Source organism: Globicephala melas, chromosome 3 (assembly GCF_963455315.2).
Source record: "Globicephala melas chromosome 3, mGloMel1.2, whole genome shotgun sequence".
In the NCBI taxonomy this organism is placed as follows: Eukaryota; Metazoa; Chordata; class Mammalia; order Artiodactyla; family Delphinidae; genus Globicephala; species Globicephala melas.
The window spans coordinates 43,036,578-43,056,935 of NC_083316.1; the positions used below are offsets into that span (position 1 = coordinate 43,036,578).

The window sequence follows — 20,358 nt, forward strand, 5'->3', positions numbered from 1 at the left end:
GATGAAGACTGTCAACAAACTGTAGGTCGCTAGCAAAACTACTGTTCTTCAAAGTGAATACCTTCCCATTCTGACCTCTGTTTTAGTCCAACCTTGGTCTTTTGGGCAGCTGAATGAGTTCCAGGACATCTCCAGAGGCCAAATCTGGGAAGTCGATGAATAAATTGTATCAAAAGCCGAAGAGCTTCCAGTCAGCATGTTCGTCTGGCATAGCTGTCACCAGAAGGACAAAGGTAGCTATCACATTAATATGTAAAAAACAGGAAATGTCTTGTTAATAAAACCCTAGCAAAAATTTTATTAACAGTGAATGGTAAATCACCTTGCAACTGCTAGTGGTCCACAGACTAAGAAAAATGAGAGCAATATTCACTTTATTATGGTGGTCTGGAGCTGGATCTGCAATATCACCAAGGTATGCCTGCATTAGCTGTGTTGCATTGGGCAAATTACTTATTACTCTCTGCGTTGGTTCCTTGTCTGTACTTGGGGGATATAGGTTGATGTAAAGATCCAAATGAAATAATGTATGCAAAGTTATGATCCTTAGCAATGAAGGGAAATATAAGTGGTAAAAGAACAACAAAAAAAATCATTTTAGAAGAAAAAGTTGCTTGATAATTTTTTAAAGTTGGGCACAACTTGGTGAATACCTCTGATTTGGTTAGTAAAATATTGGCCAAGGAAGACTCTACCCTAAACAAGCAACTTTACCTAGAGACAAAAGGATAGCTGCTCTATTTAAAGAGGTGGTAGTGGGCAGTACATTACTTTTTCGTAGCTAAGCAAAGATTGTTATATCAACTTGGATGGAAAGGCCCAACATTAGAAGATTCTGTGTGCGTATATATAACTGCAAGTGTTGGGGGAATAGTGGGTTTTATACAGGGGTGTTTCGTTTTGTTTTGATTTATTGCTTTGACCTCTTAGCTATACACTTGGTGATCTCTTAGGGCCTGAGTTTTTGTTAGTGTGGTAATCTTTTGAATAATTCATAAATATTCTAATTCTCCCCTTTCCTGACACAAACGGAAGGATTGCATTTCTCTATCCCCTTTGAAGTTAGGCATGCCCATATGACTTAATTTGGCAAATAAAATGTGAGAGGAAGTAATGAGACTCACCTCTGATTTTCTCTATTTTGGTGATGAAGGAAGTACAAGTTGAAATGGAATCTACATCAGCCAACTCTGCCAGTTGGAAATGGGACATGTATCGTGAATGAGAAAAAAAATCGTGTTAGCCAATGAGATTTTGGGGTTTATTACTAAAGCAGAGGCTAAGCTATACCAGCTAGTCTAGGTAGTGTAGGGCCAGGTATCTACTTGTGGATGGACATGGATTCAGAAGTAGCTAGGTGACACAGCTGAACAGCCTAACTGATACTTACAAAGAATGATTCTTCAAAGATAAAAATAGCCCCCCCCCCCCAAAAAAAAGGAAGAAAGAAAGAAAGAAAAAAAAAGAAACCCTTCAGAATCTATGTCCTGAGAGCTCTTCCATTTGCACCAGGATTTGCTCTGCCTCTAGCTACTGTCTAGCTTGGGAGGTTGATCCATAGGCTTTCCCTTTTATAATCCCCGATTCAGATAACTATCATTAGCAAAATGAGACTGTGGACTACTAACTTCTTCTATTATCACTTCTTACATCTCTCTACCTTGCCAACTCCCTATCTCCCTACTTCCTTCCCTTCCTTCTTTCCTAAAAAAAAAAATTAGTTGAATGAGTGGCTAAGCATGTTCTAGGTATTGTACACATTTCTAGAAGTGCAAAGCCAAATAACTGTGATTTGACCTCAGAGGAGCTCTATTTAGTTAATGGCACAGTCTGATCTCCCTAAATAAATAATACTAACATAAAATGGTAATGTTGTACTTGAGATATTTGCTGAATAACATGCAGGCTTGGAAATAACATGGAGTGACTATGATCTTATATGGCTAAACCTTGAACTTTCAATCCAAACAATACACAAACATCTTAGTAGGGAGATCTGCAGTTAGTAGTAGTCTTTCAAAGTTTGCTACGTCATAAGTATGGGAATGTCTTGAGTAGGCAGAGACCTTTATTTTGAAACAGAAAAAAGAATGATTAAATATGTAGAGTATTTGAGGAATGTATGAGGAATGTCTATTTCATTCTGTTAGGGCAGGATGTAGACCTTTCCAACTCACATGATCTTCTCAGTATCAGAACAATCAATCATATCTGAAAGTGACAATAGGTGGAAATAATCAAATAACAAAGAAGATACATAAACATTGTTAAGTGATTTGGGCTCTAGCCAGGAGTTAACAATGTTAGAAAATACTTTGCAGATGATTATACACTTAAAAGCCATAAACACTGACTGATTAAAGAAATTTACTAATTTAATTTTAATTAAGTTTTGTTAGTCCAAAGTAGAATTGCAATAAATGTAAAAAACATGTATGGAATGTGCTTTCTTTTTTATTCAGCAAAGCATACATTTTTTAAAAACATAAAATCATTCAATAAAACCAGCAAACATGCCACCAAACACAGCTAAGTTTCCCTGATGATAACATGTTGTGACTTTTTATTTTGGCATGTAGAGGTCATGGAAACTCACAATATATGCACAAAGATTCTAAGTGCTTATTTGGAACAAAGAATTTTGAGTTGTAAAACCATGAATGGCTTACAGAATGCAATTTACTAAATTAGTCTTTGTTCTTACAAAGTGATCTTATCCTTTGACAGTTGAAAATATATATAATCTATATTTTTACAATCAGTGACCCACAGTCACTGATTAATTTTCATCATTGGTGGAACTGGCAGAGTTTTCACTCTCTTCAGCTGGTGGGCTGTGTCCCCGCTGGCTTGGAATAGCAGGAAGCACTCGGTTTGTCCATAGAGGTTCTCCAGATAGAACTGGGAGGAAAGAATAGAATGAAAAACTTTCAAGGTTTGCATCTCTCAGAGTCTCACAAGGAATGATGGCAGTAGAACTGTGTTATTTCTGAAGGAATGGAGGCCCTTCTAAGAAGCTTTTCTTGGGGAGAGCTAAACTGCAGGAGAAAGCCATATCTATCTATCTATCTATTCAGGCTTACCACATGTAGTCAGGGATGCCAAATATGCACAAATACAAGGTGGGGCCAAGTTTGATCAAAACATGATTGATCAGGCTGTTCGTGCCTAGCAGAGCCTTCTTTTCCTAGGGTGGTGTAGACCTTGATGGCCAGGTCAGCACAAGGCTCTAAATAAGCCCCAAGACGTTTGTACTGTGCTTTTATGCAAAAGTCAAAAGGTTCTCAGGTTTCTTTTAGGAAAAGCACTGCACCTTTCCACTTCGTTTTCATAGAGCTACAGTTGATCAAAGATCTTTATCTTCCCGTCTCCTTAAATTTAATTGTGAAAAGCAAAGCCCCTGGGTTCTGCCAAAGAAAATCCCATTACTTTGGCTTCCCCAAGCCACACCAGGATTCAAGGCTGAGTGTTAGATGTCTTTGTGACTACATTTAGATGAGTGTTAGATGTTTTTGTGACTACAAAGACAATCAGATGTCTTTGTGACTACATTTCTGCTTAAAGACAAGGTCAGACTTGAATTTCATTCAATGATTGAATTCACACCATCCAAAACTCTCCCTTTAGACAAATTAGTAAGGGCAAAGGAAATAATCTGTCCAGGCAGAGATCTTGGTTTGTGCTACTAACTCTGTGTGTGACCTTGGACAAATCTCTACCTCTCCCTTCCCTTAGCTGAAAGAAGACAGGGTTGTACCTAAAGGGTTCTAGAACTCTTGCTTTGTCCCATCTGAACTGTAGCCTGGGGCATAAAAAATATATTGGATGTTTACTCTGTGCAAACAGATGCAAAGGGTTTTATGTACATTATCTCATTTAATCCTCTCAACAGTCTTATCAGGTTGAACTTCTCTTATAAGCTAAGTGAAGAAACTGAAGTACAGAAAGGTTAAGGAACTTGTCTTAAATAGGGCAGCTTCTAAATCATCTAACCTCTGCAATTAAGAAGATGTGGGGGGAGAGAGAGAGAGAGAGAGAGAGAGAGTGTGTGTGTATGTGCACACAAGTGCTTGAGTACATGTTATAAAAGAGTGGGTTGGGATAGGAAGAACAGGAAGGAAGGAAATTAAAATCCAGTGAGTAGGGGCTTTCCTGGTGGTGCAGTGGTTGAGAGTCCGTCTGCCAATGCAGGGGACATGGGTTCGAGCCTTGGTCTGGGAGGATCCCACATGCTGCGGAGCAACTGGGCCCGTGCGCCACAGCTGCTGAGCCTGCGCTCTAGAGCCCGCGAGCCACAACTACTGAGCTCACGTACCACAACTAGTGAAGCCCACGTGCCTAGAGCCCATGCTCCGCAACAAGAGAAGCCACTGCAATGAGAAGCCTGTGCACCACAATGAAGAGTAGCCCCCGCTCGCTGCAACCAGAGAAAAAGCCCGAGCGCAGCAACGAAGACCCAACGCAGCCAAAAAAAAAAAAAAAAAAAAATCCAATAAGTATCACCTGTTTCATGTGACAGCTGACTCGGCATCCTGTAATTCTGCTTCTGGCTCTGCTACTTACTACCTAAATAACGGGCAAGTTATGTGACCTCTCTGGACTCAGTTTTCTCATCTCTACTGCCTCAGAGTACAGATATAAGGATTTACAATCTCCAAATTTCTAGGCATGGGGCTCAGGAATCCCCTTTATAACAAGGACCCCAGATAATACTTAGGCACAGGCAAACTTGATCACTTGGTGAATGGAATATATTAACAGTTTATATTGTGAGAAGTTTTGCATAAAATAACGCTAACAGTAAAACTGATGAACAGCATCTACTTGATTATTCCTTTCTGCTTAGGAATGCATTAACCTGTGAGTGCAGAGGTAAGACACATTTCTATCTGTCCAACATAGTAAGGAAAACAATGTCAGGAAGCCAGTCTTAAGAGAAGAATTTTTAAAGAGAAGAATTTTTAAAGAATTTTTAAAGCCAGTCTTAAGAGAAGAATTTTTAAAATTTTTAAATTTAATTTTTAAATTTTTCCAGACAGGTAAATGTCAGGAAGCCAGTCTTAAGAGAAGAATTTTTAAAGCATTAAAGACATTAAATAGTACATAGCAAAATAAACGTCTGTTATTGTTTTTATAGTCCAAACATAAAAATTCCTCAAGGGAGGGAGTTTATTTTTAAACAAGCATTACCATGTTGGATGAAGCTTTGAAGACTGTCTCTATTTTATTTTCCTGTAATGTACAGGGTTGGGCGCCTGATGTTCTCTTGAAAAAAATGAAAGTAAACCAAAATAACATTTAGCCCTGTCTAGACGTGTTAACAGTGTTAACCTTTGCAAAGGAAGCCGAGGAAAATTCAAAATACTTACATTTTTGGTCTGGTAGGGGAGCCAGGTTGTTCCGGGTGAAAGGAAGATCCCAGATTTTAGGTCTGTTTGGGGAGAGATGCTGAAAATTTTGTCCTGGGGACAAACATATTTGCATCAATCATATGAGACTCAACCAAGGGCAAATTATAAAATCCAATGGATAAAAGAATCATAAAGGTTGTTATAGATCATGAAATTTATGATGTTAACAACAACAACAACAAAATACTAATAGCTCTACCATATTCAGTTTCTATCACATGCCAGTCACTGTTTAAATGAAAGGAAAAGGTATCAGAAATCATTTCTTGAGTAAACTATTTAAATACAATTTTATAAACAAGCACAGTTGGCCATGCACTCTACAAAACTTAAAAGTTTGAAAAATAACATAGGGTATTAGTGTATCACATATTGGTCAATCTGGGTTGAATGAGTGGGTGATGAGTAGGATATATTCTTCTAGAGCTGTGTTTCTTACTCCTGGCTGCACAGAGAAATTATCTGAGGAGTTAAAAAAAGATGCTACTCTGGCTAAACACCACACCAAATAAATGAGTATCTCTGGGGCTGGGATAGGATGCCAGAGTTTTGTCAGCTCCCAGGTGATTCTGTTGTGAATCCAGGATTGAAACACACTGATCTAGAAGATGGGAGCTGAGTGAAAGCGCTTGGGAGATCTGGATGATCTAATTTAGATGACCAGTAGAGTTATGCTGGAGCTATGCATAACAGCTCTTAAATTTTCAGGAATTTTGTGAGCTGGTTTACATCATACTTGGTGGCTTGACATCAGCCATGGTGGGAATATTTACATCAGGGAAATTAGCAAGTACTGATTTTTCTCTGAAGAGCCACCTATTAAACATTTATTAGCACATGACTGATTACAAGAGATGGATGTTCCAAACACCTGAAAATAGAAGGGACTACACAAAAGTTAAGTCCATTTAACAAGTTGACCAAATGGTATAATAAATAGGAGTTTGGGCTCTGGGGTCAGACAGGATTAGGCTTAATTCCCAACTTGGGCAAGTGATGTTCTGTCTCTAAATCTTAATTTCCTCACATGTAAAATGCTGAAAATAATTTTATCTGTCTTTTTCAGTTGTCATAAAGATTAGGAGAACAAAGGTAAAGCATTTAGCTTATAGAGTAAACAATAAACATTAGCAATTATTACAGTGTTATTCTGTGGCATGTTTAACATGATCTCCTGGACAGTGGGGCACGTATTCATTTGATCTTTTTGTTTAGTAGTCTAGTAGGAACCAGAATCACTACAGCAACACTCATAGGGTTTAAGTCTTCCGTTTGGGTAAAGCAGTCCTTAGAACAGGGGAAAAAAAGCATTAGCCATGATCCACCTCCCATCTGCTTCGGTGAGTCCAGTGGTAGATTTGCAGGGGCAGTCATCTGAGCAGTGTCATTTGATGTCATTTGATGAATAGTAAGCAAAATTTCTAGTCTCCTTGGTGGACATTTTGCCATTATATTTTTATTCCTTTGAACTCTGAAGGTTAAATAACCTCACAAGCCATTATTTAAAAGAAAACATTCCTAAGTAGAATTACAATAAAACCCATATCAGCTCATACCTGATTATTCATCCATGAACACTTGAGCAGAAATTTGCAAAACCAAAAATGAGATAATGATAATTATGGATAATGCATATTGAGCACTTACTATTGTCAAGGGCTAGACTAACTGCTGTAGGCATAGTCTCATTTAATCCTAACAATCACCTTCCCTTGTGAGATAGAGACTATTATCATCCCCATTATACAAATGAGGACACTGTGGCTTGGAGAAGTTCTAAATTGTCTGCAAGATCACATGATGGGAAGTGTCAGCCAGGCTCTGGACCTAAAATCCACACTATCCTGCCTCCTTAGGGGCCAAAGCAATATTGATAGGATGGGAGAAGTGGCAGAGAAGGACTTCAGCAGTGATTTGGGAGGAGGTGGGAGGAGAGTTAAACTTTTTTCCACACTGGCATTTTGCTCAGTTTTGAAGGACAAGGCAGAATGTGCATAGTCCAAAGTTCTCTTATCTGTGCTGTAGGCACCTTCAGGGAGTGTCCAGCCTGTGGGGACAGGGTTGAGGACCACTGTCTTAGAATAAAAAGGCAGGAAACGTTTTCATCATTAAATGAGGAAACAGAAGTGAATGAAGATTAATAATAATTCAGCACTCATCTATGGCAAACTCACTGTATTCCAGAGCCTAGAGTACAAACAGAAGGCAAGGTGCTCAGGAGGGGCTGATGGGAAGAGAGACAGGTAAAGTTGTACTTTCGAAGGCCATGAGTAGTGCTGTGAGGGTATCAGAGGTCAGTGTGTCTTGAATTCCATAGACCTCGCTTGACCATCTGCTCTGCTACTTCCTAGCAAGCTCTGTGACCTTAGGCCGGTGGGCTAACCACTCTACTCCTCGATTTCTTCATCTCTAAAATGGGGATAAAAATTCCTCTCCAGCAGTGCTGTTGAAGGGGAAGTATGTGGTTCACTGCCCCAGAGGAGGCTTAATAAGGCAGAGATATTCCTTTATGATGGATAGTAAAAATGGGTCACACCTCCTACAGCAGTCAGGGTAACTTCTACATAGGAGGCAAGTTTTAGGCTGGTTCTTTAAAGATTGTAGGAATCTGTCAAGCACACAGTGGATAAAAATAACATGGGCAAAGATGTCATAGAGTAAAAAGGTATGTAGTTGTATAGGAACTGAGAGATATTCACGGAACTGTTCAAGGGGATGGGGGGTGGGAGGAAAGGATTTGAGACGGGAGGTGCAGAAGTTGAGAATGGGAAGTGAGGCCAGGCCATGTTGGGAGGACTTTGTTTGCCAGCTAAAGAATCTGGCCTTCGTCCTGTCAAGATGCAAAGCTTCTGATGGGTTTAAACAGAGGTGGTCACAGCATCAGACCTACCTACTATCAGACCTGAGGAGGAGAGTGCGTTGTTGGGGGGATACTCTAGAAAATTCTGGAGAAGAAAGTTCTCTCTTGAGGGAGAAAGGAAGCAAACACTTTGTTAGCTTCCTTGTGATAGCCTGCAAATAACCAGGCTGGTAGCAAACACCACAGAGCTTTCTGTTCAATTTTCTCTGAAAGCTGCTCTCAATGAATTAAGCTGATGTGCTCCAAATTCCCTCATTAAGTTAAGTGCCTCATCCCGCATCTCTCTCCATCTAGCCCAGTGACAGGTCTCAATAAATGTTAAGCAATAATCATTAGAGCTAAATGTTCAGGGCTGCTGATGTAAGCACAGGACATTAGCTGCCTGGAATTCAAACGGTAGCAATCACTGCTAGCCCATATTATTTCTACTAAACCCAGGGTGGGAAAAGAGAAAATCCAAAGTAAAGGGGCCATCCAAGTTCAAGGCAGTGGTGCTGTGGTATGATTTATAGTATCCAAATGCTTTGCTACTTTAGGTTTCAAATCAAGTATGGGAGCTCAGTGTAGAAATCTACCGAGTTTCAACCTGCCTAGACTAACAACTTGAACCCCTTAAGTGAACCCTCCCAACTGTACTCTGGAAGCTTCAGCAGTTCTAAAAACAACACCTCAAATTGGGTTAAAAAATATTCACAAAAATAAAATCTATAAGGCAGAGAGAAATCTTTTTATTTTGGGGAGTACAGTGTAATTTCTAAGAAGATCACATTGTAGGTAATTTGGTAAGCATACTAACAAACTGGACTTTGAGACTTAAAGAGAGAAATATGTACATTGCCATGGGATAACTTCCTATTTAGGAGGTCTGGGTTCAAGTTCTGAATATGTCCTTAGTGATATATTCAGAACAATTAGTTGTAAGACTGAGCAGATTCTAGGCCATGTAAATTATAACTGGAAAGGGCCTCATGAAACAAAATGGTCCCAGACTCTGTATCCAGAGGGTAGGAAAACTGTAGCCGAGAGAGATGACATGTCTTGCCTTATCAATCAGGGCTCATTCAGGAAAATAGAGACTTCTTTAGGCCTTGAAACAGAGGGAATTTCATACAGAAAGGTGGTTATACTGGTTGGTGGAAAAGGTGAGAAGCCAGAGGACAGGGTAGAAGGACAATCCAGAGATTAACCACAGCAGGAAGATGCAACCACGTCTAGGCTGGAGTGATAAGGGGAAGAGTTGGTATCACCAAGGCTCAGAAGCTAGTGGGAGCCAGAACCACAGAGTGAGGGGCTTTGTGGAGGAAGTGGGAGGAATTGGAAGCCCTGTTGGAGAATCCATAGGAAGCAGAGGGACACTGTGTAGAACCACACTTGTTTTCCTCTTTCTCCTGCTCTTACTCTATTGCCAGTGCCTCTTGGTACTTGGCCAAAAGTACCTGGAAGCAGTTGCAAGGGAGCCTGGAAAGTGTAGTTTCCTGAGATACAAAGTAGAGCTGGAGGGAAGAGACTAGATCTGAGAGCAAAAAGGCAGCTGACTAGCACATTTACTTAAATGTCATCATCTTTTAAACAAAGGCCATCTGTAGCTTGTCTCTAAGGCATAGCGCTTAGCATAGGGCCTGGCACATAGCTAAAAAAAAAAACCCCACAAATGTGTATGTGTGTATAGTACTATGCTCAATCACTGTTCTAAGTATTTTATATGCATCAATTTGTTTAATCTTAACAGCAACTCACAGCCCTACATGTTAGGTATTTCCTCCCATTTTTGACATGAAGAAACAACGGCTCAGAGAGATTCAGTAACAGCAAGTAAATGAGAGTCAGAATTTGAACCCAGATAGTGTGACTTTAGAATCCCTCTCTTGGGGCAATTCCCTGGCAGTCCAGTGGTTAGAAGCTGGCTCTTTCACTGCCATGGTCCCACGTTTGATTCCTGGTCAGGGAACTAAATCCCATAAGCGGTGTGGTGCAGCCAAAAAAAAAAAAAGAAAAAAAAAAAGAATCCCTTTCTTAACCACTGGATGTGCTGCCTCTTCATAAATCAGGATAATAGACATTATCCTTTAAAGAATGAGTGAAAGAACTAAGGTCCTTTCCGTTTAAAACTTATGATTTTGTATCTAAACATGAGAATAAAATCAATTTAAAGTGAGTTGTATAATCAGTTTAGCAAATCCATGTACCTTAAAGTTCATTTATAGGCTAAAGATTCTTGGGAGTTTATCTCGTCATGACTCAGTTACCTAGGATGGCTCCTAGTTATTATCAGCATTCAAAAACATTGGTTGTTGGGGCTTCCCTGGTGGCGCAGTGGTTGAGAGTCTGCCTGCTAATGCAGGGGACACAGGTTCGAGCCCTGGTCTGGGAGGATCCCACATGCCGCGGAGCAACTAGGCCCGTGAGCCACAACTACTGAGCCTGCGCGTCTGAAGCCAGTGCTCCGCAATAAGAGAGGCCGCAATAGTGAGAGGCCCGCGCACCGCAATGAAGAGTGGCCCCCGCTTGCCACAACTAGAGAAAGCCCTCGCACAGAAACAAAGATGCAACACAGCAAAAATAAATAAATTAATTAATAAACTCCTACCCCCAACATCTACAAAAAAAAATTGGTTGAAAAAATAAATGCTTTGGTACAGGCATGGCTAATTATTTGACATTCCCTTGGAGAATTCTGCTTCTCCTTTTCTGCCCCATAGGACTTTTCAAGTTACTTCATTGGAAAAGTGAAACAAATCCTCAAACCAATTTATTGAATTTCTTTTTATTTTAAATAATATAGAAGGTTTTAGATGGCACATGTGACAGAATCTACTAGCTCTCTATCCAATATCTATTCTCTTTTTCCTCCTAGAAACAAAAATCCAATTTTGGAGGGACGGTCATGTGCCCAGTTAAAAGGATCCGATTCCCAGTCTCCCGGGCAGATAGGCATGATCATGTGACTAAAGTTCTGGCCAACGAAACGGAAGCAGACTGTGGAATTTATGGGAGATAACTTATTAATGGGAGCTAATTCAGCTGGCGGACATCCATTTCCGCCCCACCCCCTTCCTTCCTCCTGCTCTGTCAGACATTATGAAATGTGCAATGATGCAAAGGATGAAAGGCATAGGTTAAGTTGTAGAGCATAGAGATGGAAGGAGCCTGGGTCTCTGGTGATCATGGATTCCCCAAGCACCTGGGAACCATCACCTTCGACTACTTTCATATGAGAGCAATAAACTTCTATGCTGTTTAAGCCACTGTTACTTTGGATTTCTGTTACAGGCAGATGAACCCAATCCTAACTGATATAGAAAAGACAGCCCAAGGCTGTCCTGGGAACAGAAAAAGAACAAGACTTTCACAAATTTCAAAAAATTTTCAAAAAGAAGATATTAGCCAAGACAGGACTAACCCCAGAAAGTAGGCTGAGTCAAGGCCCTGGAGGCCACCAAAGTGTCAAAGACAGCAGATCAATATCTTTTCTTCCTCACCCTTCTGCAGAACACAAGTAAAAACCACCCACGCTTCAGTGCTTAGTGGAGGAAGTAAAATCTTGAGGGAAGTTTTTCTCAGGAAATAGCCTTCATGTGTTTATTCCTATCTATCCTGTGCTTAAAAACATATAAATATGTATGAGGGAAGCCATACTCTACCTCACAGGTTTCAGGCATCAGGCACATGAAGATGAGTGAGGAGAGCCAGACTCATACTGCATATTAAACGGGAAGGAATATTCCTTATTTCCAAAGATATACTGTGCTCCTCTACTTCTTAAAATATACATAGCCCCCTTGGGCTTTCATTTTTCTACTTCTGAAATAAACATGGTTCAAGCAATATATCATTTTTCCTCTTAACCCTACTATAAGCAAAACAACAACAGAAACTTGTTGATAAAGAACAACTGACACTCCATGGACAGATACAGGAGAGTGGTGAAGACTGGGTTGAACTGGGGACAGTGATGTCCAAGTGATGTCGATGGGGATAGTGGTTACTCAGATCCAGGCAGTTACTGCCAAGTGAAATTTGGGTTCAGTGTTGCCAGACTTTTCAACTTCTCAAGAGAAGCTGGAGTTTTAAATTTTTATGTCAAACTTCATGATTTTTAAAAACTAGTAATTAATTCACTTGATTACTGCATTAGTAATGAACTGATTTTGGAAGTTGTTTTGCAGCCTCTGCTTTAGAACGATAGTTCTTAGTCTCTGGTATACATCAGAATCACCTGGGGGCCGTTAACAAAGAAATAAAAATTTTAGTGTGATACATTTGTTTAACACAAATGTTAAATGGGAAAATAGGTACGTATATATTGCTTGCATGTGTATAAAAATATAGATTCTTTAGTGTGATACACTTATTTAAAATGTATATATACATATATATTTAAATATGTATAAAATATCTCTGGAAGGTAAACAAAAAATTAATAACATAGCTTTGGATGAGGGGTACTCGGTAGCTGGGGCAAGAGGCAGGAGGGAGAATTGCCACGTGACCCTTTGGTGTGTATGGAGACCTGAGCCACACATGTGTGAATGTGTTCTCTTTCTACACGTATACATAGAAGGCATTGCCATTTTCCCTTTTGCCTCACCAAGATCTTGGTTCAGTAGTCCTGGAGTGGTCATCGAACACATGATTTAAAAACAAACAATCACACAAACAAATCAACCCCTCGTAGGTGATATTGCCAAGTATCCCCGCTTAAGAATACTTGCTAGTGGAAATAGTAATATTCCTGCTCTAATCTGCCAGTCACCACACATATCTGCTACGATGAGATAAGATGAGAAGGCACATACTTTTACTTGACGATTGCTCTCGAGGTGGAAAAGCAGACTGTTTCCATAGCCTGGAAACCCTGAAGCCAGTACACGCAAGGGAAAAAGGTAGCCTAATCACCCATTTCCATTCTGCCCCTGTCCTCTAGGCCACCTACTGTCACTCCAGTTCCTAACCCAGGACTACACAACACATTTCTTGTATAGAATCTGTCAGAAATGAGAAAGAAGGAAGCAGGGACATTACCTGATGAAGGATTATGTAGATGAGGAAGATGTGGCGGCCCTGACACCTCCTGGTGACTGGATCTGCCAGTAAGCAACCTGTCTAGCAGCTTATCAGAAGAAGACACAGTCCAAGCTTTATAGAACACCTGGTTATCCAGCAATACCTGGCAGCCAGTTCTGTTGTTCAATAAATCCTGCTCACTTCGGCTTTTCTGAGATTGCTGGGCAGCATGATGAGTACCAGAGCTCAGGCCAGCATGGGAAGTGGCCCCCTGGGAGGCTGTCAGGAAGTTATGGCCTAGGGTGATGGGTGGGAGACTCTGCGTTCTGATTGGCGGAAGTCCTTTATGGGCCAGAGGCTTCTTTTCTGGCAAGTGATATTTTGAATTCTCTGAGGTCCTCTTCTTAAAGTCAACCATAGCCACCTGATCACCAGGCTGTTCTTGGCAGTTGGTATCCATGTTGCTGTCAAAGGTGGTGATGATGTCATCAACTTCCGAGGTGGGCTCCGCCCTGTGCCAGTCCCTGCAGTGATCTTTCTGATAGGCCCTCTGCTCTTCTTTTTTGTTCCTGCAGAAGATTTGATTGAGCATGCTGAATCGTCCCTCCTTCTTCTGGGGTCTACTCTTCTGGGAAGGAAGGGGTCGAGTAGGCTCTGTTCTATGGGAATATAAAATAACAAGGATGCTATGTGAGGGCAGGAAGTGGAGACACCAGCAGTAACCACACAACAGACCTCCCTCTATTCCATCCACCTGAGCAGGTTGTCTGAGATCATCCACAGACACTCGAAGCCCTCTCAAGTCAAAGGTGATGTGCAAGAGCTACTCACAACCTCCTTGGCCATCCCCTTCCTTGCCATGGTCAGTTCTCTGTCCAGTTAGAACATTTCTTAGTTAAATTTCACCTGCTCCCTCAGGAACTATCCTTTCAAAATTTGTCTTCTCCCAGGGATTAAGTAAGCTGAAAATACCTCAAAGTATTACTGTTCTCACTTCTTAAGGACAGTCAGTAGGAGTGCAAGCTTTAAGTCAAAGAGATGAAGGCCAAATGTGGAGTACATTTGGCCTTCAGGCTTCAACTAGCAGCAGCAGGGCGGAGGTTGCAGATGTCGGGGGAGTGTGATTTTAGGCTTTCTTTGAAAGGGATCCCAGGTGATCTGGGCAGAGCTCTGATAGGAAGCCTGCCCATTTTATGCTGTTTGTGTGTTGTTTCTTGTTGAGCTTTTACTAAATTTCCTATTGAAAAAGTGTACTAAAGGAAGCCGAGGAGAGAAGCTTTTGTCTGGGCTTCAGCTGCAGAAGAGGAAGTGTGTATTCCAGAGGTTGGGCGTGGCAGGAGAAGAAAATGAGCAATGCCCAATGAGCAGGCAATTTCTAAAGGAAAAAACGGTCAGCAGCTGTCCGGCTGGCTCTTCCTGTGTGGAGAGTTTCCCTGAGGCACTATTCTGTTTTTGTTCCTTGGAAAATTCTGTGTTGTTCTCTTCTGAGGCCACAATTGATTTAATGCTTTCTGTGGTATGAGTTAATGATGAAAACTGACTGTGTTCATGCCCTAAAAGCCAGATTGCAACATTATTCTTTGGAGTGAGATATTGTAATATGTAATTTGAAAAAATCACCCCTCATTTTGGCTGCATATAATGAATGGTTTTTGTTTTTGTTTTTTTTCTGCAGGTCACACAGTGTATAAATGAATCTTTATTCCTGTGATATATTTTTATCCTCCTTTCACCTTCCAATAGGCTTTTTGAAATATTAAACACAACTTCTGGACTCCTGATACTACCAGAGAGAACCCCAGGAGATCTCTAGCATTCTTTCAAGTTTCCCCATACAGAATATGCCCCTGTGCTAACTGATGCTACTTCAGCATCTTCTATGAACAATCTCCTCCTCCTCTTAAGGTTGTGATTTTGGTCAGTGGGTCTCAAAGTATGGTCCACTGAACCTGGAGGTGAGGGCCCTGATAGTCTTCAGAAGTTTCATGAGGTTTAACCTATATTCATAATAATATCACTTCTCACCAGCGTTTGGGTTTTTTTTTTTTTTTTTTTTTTTGCGGCGGAGCACAGGCTCCGGATGCGCAGGCTCAGAGGCCATGGCTCACGGGCCCAGCCGCTTCGCGGCACGTGGGATCCTCCCGGACCGGGGCATGAACCCGTGTCCTCTGCATCGGCAGGCGGACTCTCAACCACTGCGCCACCAGGGAAGCCCCTCACCAGTGTTTTTTCCACTGGTCTGCTTTTTACACCAAGGGTGCAAGAGAGCAAGTGGGTGAAACTGTGGGCTCCTTGGCACAAATCAAGGTGGTAACAACAATAGACTTTCATTAAGAAAATTGCCATTAAACTTAATAATGTCCAGTAAATGTTATTAATTTTACTAAATATTGATCCTTGAGGTACATTTTTTCGATAAAATAGGAAGTACTCATAAACAATTCTATATACTGAAGTACAATGGTTGTTCTGAGGTAAAACATTTGTGCCGTTGTTTGAGTTGCTAGCTGAACTAGACACTTTTTTCATGAAACATGATTTTTATGGCTTATAGGCAAGCTGTGGTTATTTGGAGTTGGGCATTTGATTTCTCAAAAATGAACAAAGTGAGCCTGTCATTTCAAGGTAAACAATTGACATTAATTGTTGCCAATGACAAAAATCTAGCTTTCAAGCAAAAATTAGAATTTTGGAAAATTTGTATGCACACTGTGAGCTTGACAGCTTCCTGATACATAGAGGCTTTTCTGATGAGATCAGTGGTGATATTAACAAATGTGATTTTTTTTCTGGTATTGTATAATGAAATGTACTATTTGGAAGATCTTCATAACTAAGTAAACCAATATTTTCCAAATGACCAATGCAAGATATTATAAAATCATGCATAGATGTAAGACACATTTAAAGTGCTAGAGAGATGAATGGATTTTAATGTAACAGAATTCAAAAACTTCACTGATATGGTGACAGAGTCCACATTGCCACTAAGCTTTAGGAAACTACTACTTGTCAAGTTTTGGCGTAGTATCAAAGGAAAAGTATCCACAGTTATCTGAAAAGGGTCTTGAAATACTCCTCCTTTTTTCACCTACATATCTATGTGAGGCCAGATTGTTTTCATACACTTCAGTCAAAACAACCATATTGCAATGGATTGAATGCAGAAGCAGATGTGGGAATGCAGCTGTATTCTATTAAGCTTCTATAAAGATATCAAAGAGATTCAAAGAGCAAAGTAGAACAAAACTGCTCTTCTCATTACATTTTTTTTGGTTTGTTTTGAAGAATGGGTTATTTTTTAACTAAAAATATGGTATTAATATTAACTTGTAAATGTAATGGGTTATTACTTTAAATTAATAACAAAATATTTTTTCAAAAGTTTCTCAGTTTTAATTTCTAATGCCATAAATATTGATAGGTGTAACTCACATAAACAAAAGCTCTTTAGGGTCCTCCATAATTTTTGAAAGTGTAAAAGGGTCCTGAGAACAAAAAGTTGGAGAAACGCTGATTTAGGCAAAAGAACAATTAAGGGTATATGGCATACTCTAGGGCCTGCGTGCCAGAACTACTGAGCCCGCGTGCTGCAACTACTGAAGCCCACGCGCCTAGAACCCATGCTCCGCAACAAGAGAAGCCACCGCAGTGAGAAGCCCGTGCACCGCGACGAAGAGTAGTGCCCACTCGCTGCAACTACAGAAAGCCTACGCGCAGCAACGAAGACTCAATGCAGCCAGAAATAAATAAATAAATAAATAAATAAATAGTATATGGCATAAAGGGACGAGGAAAGGGAGAAGAAGGAAAGAAGAGATTAGAGTTCAGTGAATATTAGGCTGATGGATTCAGGTTTACTACTATCATTTTGCTCCACAGCGTCAAGGACATGTCATTACATGTTAGATAATGGCAAACACGATTATTAAGTTATTGCTGATTTTCTGCTAGTTTTGGCAGTTTAAACAATTTCATCCAATTTTATAAATCTTTGAAAGGAAGAAAAAATGAGTGCCTCCTGGTGCGCTCACCTGCTCTCTTGGGAGAGGAGCTTGACACAGGCCGTGTGACCGCAGTACAGGGCATAGGCCAGGGGTGTGCTCTCACTGATGTCTCGCAGGTTGCTGTCTATGCCCAGCTCCAGCAGTGACTGCACACAGTCTGCCTTTCCTGCAGCTGCAGCCCAGTGCAGAGGTGTCCTGGGGGACCACAGGAGAACAGCATAAGTGTCTGAGCACATGAATGGTACAGGTTACTTAGCTGGCAACAGCTCCTGCTTGAAGTTGGGTCATGACAGGAAAGACTTGTTGCTATTTACAGTGTGGAAATGGTATGTATTAAATGGGGCTTCAGGATGATGGTGTATGTGTGTAAGGGCCTCTCCTCTAATTCTGATATTCTGTGGCCTTCCACCTGCTTTGGTCTTTCTGAGAATTTCCTAGAAGAGGAAGTAGTGGGTCAAAGGGTATGAACAATCATAAGGCTCTTTATACATAATGCCAACCTGCGCAGTTCCAAAAAAACTGGCTCAATCTCTCCTCCTACTAGCTGTGTCCCTACTCCTTCCCAATATTGTATTATCACCATCTTTAAAGACTTTTGCCAACTTGGTAGGCAACATGGTACTTCAGTGTTGTTTTCTTCTGCATTTCTTTAATTAATAGTGGGGAAGAACTTTTGAAATATATGTTCATTTGCCATTTGAGTTTCTTCACTGAAATGATTCTTAATGCCCTATGCCCATTTTTCTATTAGATTATTAGTTTTTCTTACTAATTTATACAGGTTTTTAAAATATTTAAGGTATCAATTTTTTTCTAGGTTATGTTTATGAAAACATTTTCTCTAATTTGTTACTTAGCTTTTAATTTTTTTTTTTTTTTTTTTTGCGGTATGCGGGCCTCTCACTGTTGTGGCCTCTCCCGTGGCGGAGCACAGGCTCTGGACGTGCAGGCTCAGCAGCCATGGCTCATGGGCCCAGCCGCTCCGCGGCTCCCACCAGGGAAGCCCTTAGCTTTTAATTTTTTAGTGATTTTCCATAAAAAATTTTAAGGAATAATCACATTTATTTACCTCTTCATTTTTGGTTTGTTTCATGATTTTATGTTTTAGAAAGTCCTTCATCAGCCAGAAGGTGGATGAATATTCATCAGTATTTAAACCTTGTTAAATGGCAAAACTATTATTTTCTTAAGGAAGAAAAAAAAAAAAAGCCTGAGACTGGAAGAAAATATTTGCAAACTGCACATTCAACAAAGAATTTGTATTCAGAATATGTAAAGTATTCCAAAACTGAATAGAAAAATACACACGCCAATTAAAATAAATTAGCGGGGCTTCCCTGGTGGCGCAGTGGTTGAGAGTCCGCCTGCCAATGCAGGGGACGCAGGTTCGTGCCCCGGTCCGGGAAGATCCCACATGCCGTGGAGCGGCAGTGCCCGTGAGCCATGGCCGCTAAGCCTGCGCGCCCGGAGCCTGTGCTCCACAACAGGAGAGGCCACAACAGTGAGAGGCCCGCGTACCACAAAAATAAATAAATAAATTTAAAAAATAAAATAAATTAGCAAAAGATCTGAACACTTTATCAAAGAAGATGCATAAATGGTAAATAAACACATGAAAACGTGCTCAATAACATTTGTCATTAGAGAAATGCAAATTAAAACACAATGGGATACAACTACATATTTATTTAAATGGCTAAAATTAAGAAAAAATAAAAAGAATGTATATATAGTATGTGTCTGTGTGTGTGTCTGTGTGTGTGTCTGTGTGTGTATAACTGAGTCACTGCTGTACAGCAGAGATTGGTACAACATTGTAAATCAACTATACTTCAATTAAAAAAAAAATTGGAAAAAAAACCCCCCAAACCTGGCAATACCAAAGGCTGATGAAGATTCAGGGTAACCTGAACTTTTATACATTTTTGGTGGGAATACAAAATGGAAACAGTCACACCAGGAAATAGTTTGTCAGTTCCTTCTAAAGTTAAACATACTTACCATATGACCAAGAAATCTCACTTCTAGATATACAGCTAAAGAAATGAAAATTTATGTTCACACAAAAACTTATACACAAATGTTTATAGCAGCGTTATCCATAATTGCCTAAAACTGTAAGCAACCCAATGTCCTTCAATGGGTGAATAGACAAACTATAGTTCATCCACAAAATTGAATCCTACTCAGCAATAAAAAGAACAGCCTACTGATATATAGAACATAGATGAATCTCAAGTCATTCTACCAAGTGAAATAAACCAATCTCAAAAGATTACATACTGTATATTTCCATTTATATAACATTCTGGAAAAGGCAAAACCCAAGAGACAGAACTAATCAGTGGTTGCCAGAGCTTAGAGATGGGGGAGGCCTTGACTACAAAAGGACAACCTGAGTTGATGCTGGAGGTGACAGAATTGTCTTGAATCTTGCTTGTGGTGGTTACATGAATCTATGCATGTGTTAAAATTCATAGAACTATACATCAAAAAAAAAGTAAATTTTACTGAATGTAAATAAAAAGAAAACCAATATTTTCTTCTAGATTTATTTGGATTAAAAAAAAAAAACTGCACGTGTGTCTGTATGTGTATTTTGATAGGTGTGGTGAGGCCTGGAGCCAGTCTGACCGTTTTTCCAGTTACATAGCCAACTTTTCTCAATACCATTTATTAGTGCAGTGGGATTATATTTTGAGATCCTGACCTATATATGTACTTTTCTACCCTTCCTCTTTCCTCATTTAAGGATATGGTTGATTTTATGCTCAACCTCAGGGGAGGGATATAGCAGGGTGGATAAGAGAAATAGTCAGTGTCTTTCTGTTTCCAAAAGCCAAGCCCAGAACTGAGAGCAGATTTGGAGTAAATTAGCTCCCCAGCTGTAGAAAGAACTATCAAGGCAGATGGGACAAGAAGGTGATAAGAACATAAAGGACCACTGGACCCAAGAGCAAAGGGGACCCGAACCTTGCTTCCTTGGCAGAGATGCTGGGAAATGGGTGGTGGGGGATGTCTGTGTGGTGTGCCTGGGCAGTGGGACCCTGGGAGGCTAAGGAGGGGCACAGTGAAA

The 20,358-nt window shown here is 40.3% G+C and overlaps 1 protein-coding gene across 2 annotated transcripts in view; it reads right to left on the reverse strand.

Moving 5' to 3' along the window:
- Positions 1-2,452: 2,452 nt before the first annotated feature.
- ANKRD55 (ankyrin repeat domain 55) overlaps positions 2,453-20,358 on the reverse strand; it is a 127,089-nt gene continuing 109,183 nt past the window's right edge. For both annotated transcript variants that reach the window (XM_060295425.1, XM_060295424.1), the window contains exons 9-12: positions 17,310-17,477; positions 13,294-13,934; positions 5,370-5,462; positions 2,453-2,901 (exon numbers count right to left, since the gene is read on the reverse strand). In XM_060295425.1, coding sequence (XP_060151408.1) covers positions 2,780-2,901; positions 5,370-5,462; positions 13,294-13,934; positions 17,310-17,477 — 1,024 coding nt within the window. In that variant the 3' untranslated portion in view covers positions 2,453-2,779. The remainder of the gene's footprint in view (positions 2,902-5,369; positions 5,463-13,293; positions 13,935-17,309; positions 17,478-20,358) is intronic.